This window comes from Geotrypetes seraphini, chromosome 5 (assembly GCF_902459505.1).
Source record: "Geotrypetes seraphini chromosome 5, aGeoSer1.1, whole genome shotgun sequence".
In the NCBI taxonomy this organism is placed as follows: domain Eukaryota; kingdom Metazoa; phylum Chordata; class Amphibia; order Gymnophiona; family Dermophiidae; genus Geotrypetes; species Geotrypetes seraphini.
Window position 1 is genome coordinate 24,520,083 of NC_047088.1, and position 12,694 is coordinate 24,532,776.

At 43.3% G+C, this 12,694-nt stretch overlaps 1 protein-coding gene across 1 annotated transcript in view; it reads left to right on the top strand.

Annotated features, from left to right (window-relative positions):
* TENM1 (teneurin transmembrane protein 1) overlaps positions 1-12,694 on the top strand; it is a 698,125-nt gene that overhangs the window by 227,543 nt on the left and 457,888 nt on the right. The window contains exon 4 of the mRNA XM_033947005.1: positions 8,765-9,002. Within this exon, the coding sequence (XP_033802896.1) occupies positions 8,765-9,002 (238 nt within the window). The remainder of the gene's footprint in view (positions 1-8,764; positions 9,003-12,694) is intronic.

Genomic DNA, 12,694 nt, shown 5'->3' on the forward strand with positions numbered 1-12,694 from the left:
CCTCCACAACTTAAGTGCAAAAGTCTTCCCCTATAATCAGAGCCGCCATTAATCTACAGGGTTTTGGCCGGGAGAGGGAAGAAACGCATGCACGTGTACCTGTTGCCAGCTCCACAGCTTTACCATCCTGCAACCCAGACACAAACTCTTCCACCAAGCCCCACACTCCATTCCGCAGCCTGAAGGAGAGGGGGGGAGGAGCCACGCTTGGAGGCGTAACGGAAAGCACAGCAGCAATGGGTTGACAGTCAAACTTTATTGAAGAGCCCTATATTTTTTGGGTCTCTTTCCATCTCTTCCCTTCTTTCTTTTCCTTATACCAGTCAGACAATTGCCTTTGGATCTTCCTCAGTTCCTGCCTTGGTCTCCATCTCAGCATGTACCACTTACCTCTCCCCTTTCTGCTGTCTCCCTCCACATAGCTTCTGCATCGGCTCCCTATTTATTCTTGGCACATAATTAATCCTTAAGAAACAGACGGCCTGATGGGATAAGACAGCAAGACAGGCTTGTTGCTCAGGCACCACCTGCATGGCTGTTTTGCTGCCTCGAGTATTAAAAAGCACACTCGAAAGGATAAATACAAAGGTACAGACCCATAGGGCACTGGGGGCTAGGGAGAAAGCAAAAGAGATGGCAAGGGCACAGCCGGAAATGGAAAAACGGCACTACCATTTGAAGTTTATTTTTAAACTTTAAAGTTGCCGCGGCGGCTTCTCTCACGATCGCTGCCTGCATTGGAAGCAGGTGCGGCTCATAAGAGGAGCACAGCGACTTTAAACTTTTTAAATAAACTTCAAATGGTAGTGCCGTTTTTCATTGATGGAGGTCTGCGCGAGCAGGGAGGCGGTGTGGGGCCGTTTATTTTTAATTATGAAGGTGGCGCGAGCTGGAGCAAGTCCGTCCTGGGCCCACCTCTGCCCTCCGCCGATAGCCGGCTCCCTCGAAGCCCTCCTCCTGCCGGCGGGGACCGCCGGGGCCTGGGTGCGGTGGGGAAGGATCTGTAGCGTGGCTTAAAAATTCAGTTTTTCAGGTAGTTGCAAGTGTTCCTGATCCCCTTCTAACAACTTCATTTTTTAGTTCAAAGCCGAAGCCGCAGCTCCTCTCTCGATCCCTCTCCGCCTTCTCCAGCGCAGGAGCGGCTCTTGAGAGGAGCCGCTGCAGCGTCTTTGAGAAGTTGAAAAAAACTTCAGCCCGTCTCCGTGCCGCCGCAACCAACATCCGCCTTGCCTATTTTTTTTTTTAGTTGAAAGACGCGGCGGTGGCTCCTCTCATGATCCCCACCTGCGTCGAAAGTCCGACACAGACGGGGATCGTGAGAGTAGCCACCACTGCGTCTTTCAAAGAACCGTAAGCCGCGCATGTGCACTTCCTATGGGTCGCTACAGCTCACGAAAAACGGACCCATGCGATGGGAGTGCACATGTGCAGCCTAGCGTTTTATTATATTAGATGGAGCCCTTTTACTAAACTTTCCCCCTCGAGCCCACGCTAAAGATACTGGGAGTCACTCTGGACAAAAATCTATCCTTAGAAAACCACACCGATCTCATGGTCAGGAAAAGCTTCTCCGTACTGTGGAAACTCCGCACCATAAAAAAATACTTTGACGACACCTCTTTTCGCCTACTTGTACAATCCTCCATCCTCAGCATCCTTGACTACTGCAACATCATATACCTCAACGCCACAAAGAAAACCACCATGAGACTAAAAATAATCCAAAATACCGCGGTGCGTCTCATCTTCGGCCTTAAGAAATGGGAACACATCACCCCCTTCTACCACCAACTTCACTGGCTGCCATTTGAATCTAGAGTCCTCTTTAAATTCGCATGTTTCTGCTACAAATCGATAAATGGTTCAGCACCTAGTTACATCAATTCTCACTTTAACCTCTACAACACAAACAAGAAATCCCGTAGAATTCAGCAGTTCGCCTTCCCGTCTCTAAAACTCTGCCACCTTAAAAGATTCCTAGACAAAACCTTCGCCTTCCAAGCAGCTAAGCTCAACCCATGGCTTGCACAAATGATACTCGAGGCCCCCACTTACCTCGGCTTCAGAAAATCACTCAAAACCCACCTATTCGGCAAACAAGACCCCTAACAACCCCCCCCCCCGCTTACATTACTACACCCCCCCCACCCACCCCCGCTCTTCCCCCCCTTAATTGCTCCCCTCTCCCCATCTCCCCTCCGCCAGTCATCCTCTGTTAAGTTCGATTAACACTGCTTATATCCGATAAACTATTTACATCGGATAAATTGTCTTTACATGATAAAATGCTGTAAACCCCGCTCTTACATTTGTTTCTACCTGATAAATTGTGTACTGCTGATAAATTGTTTAAAATTGTTCAAACTGTTTGTAAACCTGCATGTTAACGCAGATACTACTGTAACTGATGTAAACCGCCTAGAACTCTCCGGGTATGGCGGTATATAAGAATAAAATTAAAATTAAAATTAAAATTAAATTAATTAAATTAAAATTAAATTAAACTGGGCTAAGCAATTAACACATGAATTAGCATTTTTAGAATGCATCATAAAATCAGCATTTACATTTGCATCCAATCTACACATATAATTTATTTATTCATTCATTCCATTTTCTGTACAGTTCTCCCAAGGGAGCTTAGAGTGGTTTACATGAATTTATTTACGTACTCAAGTGTTTCCCCCTGTCAATGGAGGGATTAAGTAACTTGCCCAGGGTCACAAAGAGCACTATTGGTTTGAACCCACAACTGCAGGGTGTTGAGGCTGTAGCTTTAACCACTGTACCACACTCTCCCCAATGGCAGAATTATACATAAAAATGCCACAGAAGGTTTCTAGAATAACTTCTTTAATTTACAAATGGCAAAAATTTTCAACATGCATACTGGATATGGATTTTGAATTCTTAGTACTTTCAATAATGTATTTTACTAATAATAGAGAAAAACTTTGTAAATTTGTGTATGAAAACAACAAAATTCCATTTTTAAATTTCATATCCAGCTTCAAAAGCCATAACGCTATATTCCTTTGCATAAAGTATTGTTTTAAATTGTGTGTTAGTACAGCTGTGCTTGAATCAAAGAGAAACCTAGATGGACAATTTTTGGTACACAGGACACGAATTCTAAACCCTTTAGTTCAGAGTTAGGTCTTCCCCAAGGTTTGATTTTATCTCCTCTTTTATTTAATGTTATCTTTCACCACTTTTGACACTGGCCCAATCATTGGGATTTACAATGTTTGTGTACGCCGATGACTTTAAAAAATTTTATATACTTTTGAATCTCATTCTATTACTGAAATTGCATCTATAAATAAAAATCTTGTCCATATTACAAACTGGACAGCTCTACTGTACATAAACTTTAGCTTAGCCCAGATAAATCTACCTCAATAATTTTTACACCATTTGATCAAGTTAATTTACAATCACAAATTCAATTAGAAAATATTCCAATCCCACTTGTTACTTCAACTAAGATCTTAGGATTAATTTTGGATTCTAAATTAACTTATCATTTACAAATTTCGAAAGTGGTTAAAAGCTCTTTCTTTAAACTATCTTATTAGATCTGTGCATTCATTGCTTTTTCCAGAAGCTCTGAACATTCATTAGCGATATAACAATTAGATAACTGTAATTCTTTTTACATAGAAACACAGAAACGCCAAAAAGATATTTGTAGACTTCAGATTATACAAAATACTGCTATTTGGCTAATTTATAATCTTCATAAATTTGATCATGTAACTCCATTTTTGAAAGCAGCCCATTGGCTTCCTATTTATCATCAAATTTCATATAAATACTGTTATTAATCTTTAAGGTATTAAATATGGGAAAGCCTTTATATCTTATACGTCTTCTGAATTCATATATATCATCAAGAACTTTGAGATCAGAAAACTAAAATCATCTTTTAATTCCTACGTATCGGGAAATAGTTCAAGAGCATGTTAGAACTGCTATTTTTTTCAGTCAAAGGTCCCCAGCTCTGGAATTCCTTACCATTATCACTTCGGGTATTGACGTCCATTGATAAGTTCGAAGTCAATTTGAAAACGTTTCTTTTCTCTGATGCATACCAAACATGATAGTATTTGACTACGTTGGAGGAATTATGTAAAATACAAAATACATCTAATGTGTTGGACCCCCCACCCCTTTCTATTCTTTTTAATTGTAGTTCTCCATCCTAACCTTTCATTTTGTTATATTTTTAATTTTATGTTTTTATTTAAAACTTATTAGATTTTAGATTGTAAGCCGCCCAGAAGGTTTACCATTGGTGCGGGATAGTAAGATTTTAATATACTTGGAAACTAGTGTATTTTGTTGAAAAGACCACGGACATGATATTAGCCCATGGCGGTATATGGTGTCTAAACAACTCACAGCCAAAAGCTGACCTGACCCCAGAAAGTCAATGCTGGGGCATGTACAGCTCCTGGCATTGAATATCCAGGTATCAGCAGTCACCTGGCAACTGGCCAATATTCAGACCAGTGCCCTGATTATCTTTAACACATAACATGAAGTTAAGAGGTGATAGGCTCAGGAGTAATCTAAGGAAATAATTTTTTTAAAGAAAGGGTGGTAGATGCATGGAACAGTCTCCCGGAAGAGGTACATAAGAACATAAGAATTGCCATCTCTGGATCAGACCCTGGGTCCATCAACTCCGGTGATCCGCACACGCGGAGGCCCCGCCAGGTGTACCCTGGCAAAGTTTTAGTCCCCATATCACTGTATGCTTCTCAAGGGAGATGTGCATCTAATTTACCCTTAAATCCTAGAATGGTGGATTCTGCAATTACTTCCTCTGGGAAAGCATTCCAGGTGTCCACCACTCGCTGCGTGAAACAGAACTTCCTGATATTCGTCCTGGACCTGTCCCCCCTCAGCTTCAGTCTATGTCCTCTTGTCCGTGTCACATTGGACATTGTAAATAACTGCTTTCCCTGCTCCATTTTGTCGAATCCTTTCAGTAGTTTGAAAGTCTCGATCAGATCCCCTCGCATTCTCCTCTTCTCAAGGGAGAACAACTCCAGTCTCCTAAGTCGTTCCTCGTAGTCCAGGTTCTCCATACCTTTCACTAGCTTCGTTACTCGTCTCTGCACCCTCTCTAGCAGTTTTATATCCTTCTTTAGGTATGGAGACCAATGCTGGACGCAGTATTCCAGGTGCGGTCTGACCATGGCTCTGTAGAGCGGTATTATAACTTTCTCTGATCTACTCGTAATTCCCTTCTTTATCATGCCTAGCATTCTATTTGCTTTCTTCGTTGCTGCCGCACATTGCGCCAACGGTTTCCGGGCCCTATCTATCAGTACACCCAGGTCCTTTTCCTGTTCGGTCTTTCCCAGAATTACACCTGACATCCTATACTTGTGATCTTTATTTTTTCTGCCTAAATGCATCACTTTGGTGGAGATAGAGATTGTGTCTGAATTCATAGGCATGTGGATAGGCATGTGGAATCTTTTAGAGAGAGGAAGAGATAATGGTTACCGCGGATGGGCAGACTAGATGGGCCATTTGTCTTTTATCTGCCATCATGTTTCTATGTTTCTATAACCACAAAGCTCTATGACCTCACAATACAAGTGTTGAGCCTTAACCTAAAATCACAAAGTTCTGTGACCTCACAATGTAGTTGTAAAGAGCCTTACCTTATAGGGAGAGGAGGGGAGATAATGGCTGCTGTGGATGGGCAGACTGGATGGGCCATTTGGCCTTTATCTGCCATCATGTTTCTCTGTTTCTATATAACATCGGGACAGCTTTTTGCTGTCCTATCTTTGTAGGTTAGCAGATTGCAAATGTCACTAACCAGCTAAGCAGATGCTCCATCCATGCGCCACTCCTAGCCTAACCAGTTAGAGAATGTCCAGTTAGCTAGATCATTACGTTCTCTCGATTCTAACAGATTAATTTTACCATCACCTAAACTAGCGCATTAGTAATTTACTTGTGCTTATTTTTATCTTTATTAGAACAATCTTCCATCGAATGTTTGTTTAGAACTTTTATTTCAAAGGTTTAAATCTTTATTGAAGCCATTTTATTTTCAAAAAGCATTTAAAATTTATATTGATTGATAGTTTTAATTTTGGACGTGTAGTAGCTAGATGACTGCAAATTAGAGAATGACACGGTGGCGGTTTACCCGCGGCCACCGCATTTTAGCCGCGGGTCACCCGCCGAAAACGGGGAAGAAAACTAGCAGTCGCTGCGGCGACGGGGACAAGGCCATTCACCGCCCGCGGGGCGGTGAATGGTCTTGTCCCCCGCAGTGAGGCATGAAGGATCGCGCGGTCCCCGCAGCTCACACCCGCCCGCCCAATCGATTCCAGTGTCCAGCCAGCTCTCTCCCCTCTCCTCACCCCAGTCCGCAGATCTTCCTCCTCGGCGACCCGCACGCTACCAGAGAGCCGCGCACACCCGCTGCTGCTCAGCCTCGATCTTCTGCTCTGACGCAACCGGAAACAGGAAGTTGCAGCAGAGCAGAAGATCGAACACTGAGCAGCCGCGCGTGTGCGGCTCCCTGGGAAAGCGCGCAGGTTGCCGAAAAAGAAAACCCACAAACCAAGGTGAGGAGAAGGGAGAGAGCCGGCCAAGCACCAGGATCGACCGGGCAGGCAGGTAGTGGCCGCGGGGACCGTGCGATCGCTAGTGTTCCCGGCTCAAATTGGAAGGAGGGAGTGAAAGGAAAAAGGCTTATATGGATGCAGCGGGGACGGTGACGGGGCGGTGAATGGGATGGCAGTGGCGGTGACGGGGCGGTGAAAGGGATGGCGGTGACGGTGACGGGGCGGTGAAGGGATCGGCGGTGACGGGGCGGTGCAGAGGATGGTGGGCCGGTGATGGGGCGGTGACGGGGACAGATTTTTTCCCCGTGTCATTCTCTACTGCAAATGTATTTGCCAATATAGTTATTTTAGATTATGTGTTGTTGGTTTGTATACTTTTTCTGATCTTTTACTTTTTATTATGGTGTTCTTTCTTTTAATTTTGGTTTATTTATTTGCAAGCCGCTGTGAATTTTATACAATCAGCGGGCTACCAAGCATTTCTTAAACATAAACAAAGGCGCGCTAAGCATTATAGCGCAGATTTAGCGCGTGCTAAATCGACACCTGCACTGACCGCTAACGCATCTTTAGGATAACATGCACCTGTTAGCGTTTAGCGCTCGCTAAAAAGTTTAGCGCACCTTGGTAAAAGAGGGGGTTAGTGTGGCTGAATGTCAGGTGCTGAGTCACTCAGCGGGGCAGGAGAGGATATCGGGCAGCATGTGTATACCTGTTTGTGTATTTTTATGATTAGAAAAGTAGAGATTGCTGGTGTTAGTAGTAAGCCTGCAACACTGTGGGAAGTCCAAGTCTGCAGGGACCCACCCGTATTGTTGCTAGGGGCAGAATAGGTGGGCACAAAATATAAGAACATAAGAATAGCCTTACTGGGTCAGACCAGTGGTCCATCAAACCCAGTAGCCCATTCTTACTATGGCCAATCCAGATCACTAATACCTGGCAAAAACCCAAAGAGTAGCAACATTCCAGCATGTGAAAGAATAGCAAGATTCCGGAACCCCAATGAGAGCAACATTCCAGAGCTGAGATTTGTGATGTCATAATGCCTCATTCCACAGTGCCTCAGAGCCAACCTCATTAGTGATGTTACAATGGCTTAATTGTCCTATACTTGGCTCACATAAAAACATAACAATAACCATACTGGGTCAGACCAATGGTCCATTAAGCCCAGTAGCCCGTTCTCACGGTGGTCAATCCAGGTCCCTAGTACCTGGCCAAAACCCAAGGTATAGCAACATTCCAGCATGTCAAAGAATAGCAAGATTCCAGAACCCCAATGAGAGCAACATTCCAGAGCTGAGATTGTGATGTCATAATGCCTCATTCCACAGTGCCTCAGAGCCAACCTCATCAGTGATGTTGCAATGGCTTAATTGTCCTACACTTGGCTCATGTAAGAACATAAGAATAGCCTTACTGGGTTAGACCAATGGTCTATCAACCCCAATAACTCATTCTCACGGTGCCCAATCCAGGTCACTAGTACTGGCTAAAACCCAAAGAGTGACAACATTCCATGCATGCATGCAGAGGCTGCCCCCATGTCCTCTCCGCTCCCTACCCCCCTGATTTCCACCCCCTTCCCATTCCTTGACATGGTCCCCCACCCTCAACTCACAATACAAATACTTGGAACTGGCATCAATTCCCAAGTCCCACCAGCTGAAGACCTCCATTCCTGTGAAGACATTCAGAACATCATGCTGCCAAGTTCGTCACTCAGCCCTTTTGACCCTAATCCAGCATGTTCACTTCCCACGCAAGAGCAAAAACTGAGCATGTATGAGGTGCTTGGTACCAGCTTGGACTCAGCTTGGCAACATGGCATTCTGAGCACCTGTGGAGGACTTGAAGTGGTCTTGAGCTGGTGGGGTTTGGGTATCCTCACCAGCTTAGGTATTTATATTGAGTTGAAGAACAGGGCAGGGCATGCCAATAGGCAGAGAGGGAGTGGGGGAGTGGAGAGAGGGGATCAAGAAGACATATTGTGCCCCCCCCAAAAAAAAAAATTTGCTATCCAAGGCTAATCTAAGGCTGTGCCACATGGCTGGTTGTCTAATATTGAAGTTCTATTGAATGTGTTGTGTACATGTGCGTTACCAACTGATCTTAAATGGTAATTTGTGTGTTTCTTTTCTGGTTTGTTTGTCTCCCAGATATACCAGGCAGTCCACACAACCAGTTCACATTCAGGCCCCTTCCACCTCCTCCGCCTCCTCCGCATGCCTGCACCTGCAGCAGGCAGCCTTCTCTGAAAGCAGACACCCTTCAGCGAAACTCGACAATTCGCAGCCAACCCAGCCCAGCCGCTCCTACTCCTCCCACCGGCACTCAAGACTCTGTGCACCTACACAACAGTTGGGTCTTGAACAGTAACATCCCACTGGAAACCAGGTACGTAGCCACTAGTTGCAGGAAAAAAAAATCCCTTCAAAATGTTCATTATGCTAAATAAATATTTTAAGATTCTACATATAAAAAGTGTAAACTGATAAAATTGACAGATGGAAGTGAAGGGCTTATTTTCAAAACTCGCTAAATCCATTTTCAGCAGAATAACATTATTCGAAAGGGCTTTTGCTGAAAAAAGAGGTAGTTTGCACAAATATCATAAGATATGGAAACCTCTCATAAAATATAGGGCTCCTTTTACCAAGCCGCGTTAGGGCTTTAACGCGCGGAATAGCGCGCGCTACGTTGAGCTGGCATTAGTTCTAGAGGAATAGCGCGCGGTGTAGCATGCGGTAATTTCCTGCATGCGCTAAAAACGCTAACGCACCTTAGTAAAAGGAGCCCATAGTGACGTAGCAAATTAATTTTCTTGAAATTTATTAATGTACAACCAGGCTGTGAGTTATATGTTGATTATTGTTATTATCTATTGGTAGGTGCTAGTGTGCCAACTTTATTTGTGCTTTGTTTTAATTGTGTTAATTCATTTTTTTTTCTGTTGTATTATATAAATGTTATTCTATAGGACGATTGTTGGTTCCTATGTATAATGTAATCTGTTATGATTAATTTGTATCTATAAGTATTATTCGAGGGCTGTTCAAAAAGTATCAGACCTTTATTCATAAAAAATACTCGTATTCAGATACAACAATCTTATACTAATTTCCTTCAAAGTCGTCCCCTTAGGCTGCCACACACTTCTTCCAACGGTTCTGCCACTGTCGGAAGCAGCGTTGGAACGCCTCTTTTGAGATTGCTCGCAACTGGTCCGTCGCATTCTGCATGACTGAAATCCTGGTCCCTTTCAGGGGCATTTTCAGCTTGGGGAAAAGCCAGAAGTTACACGGAGCCATGTCGGGAGAGTAGGGAGCCTGAGGAATCACAGGTGTGTTGTGTTTGGCCAGGAAACTCCGTATCAAATGTGAAGAATGGGCAGGTGCGTTATCATGATGGAGCTGCCAATTGCCCGCTGCCCACAGGTCCGTCCGTTTGCATCTCACAGCGTTACGAAGGAAACGCAGAATCTCTTGGTAGTACCCCTTGGTGATTCAACGATCCTGCATCACCAGGGTCCTCAATTGGTCAATGACGATCTCATTTCTGGATGTTGAGGGCCTACCAGAACGAGCTTCACTCTCCACTGGTGTGCGGCCATCTCTGAAGCGGTTGTACCACTCTTTTACCTGTGTGGTGCCCATGGCTTCGTCCCCGAAGGCCTGTTGAATCTTGTGGATCGTTTCCACTTGGAAATCGCCAAGCTTTACACAAAATTTAATGCAGTAGTGTTGTTCAACTTATTCTGTCATTTTGTCAAAAATGAAAATTGGATGGCACTCACACTTCCTCACTCATCGGCGATCTGCCGGCTACTGACAGCTTCTGTAGGCGGGGAAAAAAATCAAGCATGCTCATTAGGGTCGCCTACATAGATGCACCAAACCAAGCCTCCCTAGCTTTATTTGTTTACGCAAGAAAAATTAAGGTCTGATATTTTTTGAACAGCCCTCGTATAATAAAAATTTATTGAACTAAAAAAAAAAAAATCAATTTTCAGCAAAAAACGAGCAATAGTTTCGTATGGACTAAGGATATTGCTATCACCATTATAATTAATTGTTGAAATGAAAAGTGTATTTTGTCATTCGCCTGCAGCCAAGTTAAAATTTGTTTCCAAAACCAGTTAAGTCTTCTACGTTCTATTGCCGTAACATCAAGTTTCAAGTTTTATTAAAAACTAGTCTTTAAGCCCGTTACATTAACGGGTGCTAGAATAGATGTCTGTCTGTCTTTCTTTCTTTCTTTCTCTCTCTCTACCTCCTGCTGTATTTCTCTCTCCCTGACCCCCTTTCTCTGTCTTTCTTTCTGTCCATCTTCCTGCCCCTGTGTCTGAAAAGGATTCAGGTCCCAATTCCTGCCCCATACTTTCTCTGTCTCTGTCATATGTAAGTCAGGTACCTGGGGACACATCTTAAAGACCAGAAACCATCTTTCAAATATGTCCGTCTTTTATTATGAGTTTCACATATTTATACGAATCAGGTTTGCCAGCATGTGTCAGCATTTTTCCTATCTAGAGATTGAAGTCCAAAAGGTAAGAAAAAGCCTTGACCAGCAGAGCTTCTTAACTAAAGCTGTCTGTAAATACGGCTTAACAAAACAATTGAATTCACTTCACTACAACTCTGTTTAAACATTCATGTCAAAGAAAGAAAGACAAACATAGATGTCCTTATACCATCTTCAAAGAAGGGAAAGATAAACAGGGCCTACCTTTGCATCTTTAAACAACATATGCCTAAGGACACTTACTAAAGTTCTGATACGTGTCCGTTCAATTCCCCTCTTACGTCATGTAAATGACGTCACAAATACACAGCATGAGCTGGAAGGGAGTGATACTCTAGGTATGTCTCTCAAGGAGGGGTCTTTTTAGGAGCTGTAGTACGAATAACACAGTACATGAGCAGTCAAGACAAGAGTGCAAATAATAAGAGATTATGCATTCAACTAAAGTGCTGATCCCAAGAATTAGATAAATCAGAGTTACATTTGAACTCAGCAAAGAGGTCTGCTAATTTCTGAATGTCCATAGGAGGACCTATATTGTCAGAAAGAAAAGTACAACAGCATAAAATACTGAGGAGAATTTTTCAGAATTCTCAGCTAGAATCATATCTAGGGCCATATGATTTTGAGAACCATCTGAGAAGTGGAGCCTAATTGATCAGTAATACTTTGCAAGGCGTCCCTAGAATAGTTCACAAAGCGTTGCTGATTATAATAATTTTAACTAATCCGATCAACATTCTTATTAATAGTAATAAAGGGAATAAGGAACTCAAACCCAGCCTTAACCTGAGCTCGGGCCTTAAATTCATCTGGGACCCCTCTTGGGACCCCTATAGCATCTATGTATACATGTGATCAGATTTATATCAAGACAAAAAAGAGGAAAAACCATGTGAATAGGAAGGATGCCTTTCAGAAAAATATGCAGGAGCATAGTAACCTTAACTAAAGTGCACTGGCCTATCCACTGGCTGGGTAGCTTAACAGGGAGCCAAAAGTCTCCATAAAGCCAGTAAATATCAAATCTGATGCAGCAACAATAGGGCATACCTATGAGCCAAGACAGAACAATAACCTGGGGGTAAATTACCTACAAAACTACCCTGTGTCAGATTAGAAACATGACATGTGTAATTGCCCTTATAGATGGTAACGGCAATATCAAGCTTTTGCTGTCCTGGCAACAAAGGGTATTTAGAACACTGCAGTGCACAAAGGGGATAGGTAAATAACCCAAAAAGGCATGGTTGGATACCAGGAGGGAGGTCCAGATGTACGGTTCCTAGATGGGGTCTAGCTTGAGCACATATGTAACAATTACTCTTATTATGTTGATCAGCAGTGAATTTCATCCATTCTAACCAAAGGTTACGTTCTGAAAACCCTACCTTAACAGCCACAATATCTTCAAAAGTGGGATTGGCAATAGCCATCATGTCAGTAAGTTTATTGAATGTAGGGGCCAGTGGGTTAGTATTTTTTGGGGCCCCCACAAGATGGCGGGAGAGGATGAGTGGAGGTAGATAGATCCCGTAAGAAAACTGATGGTAGCTAGACCCACC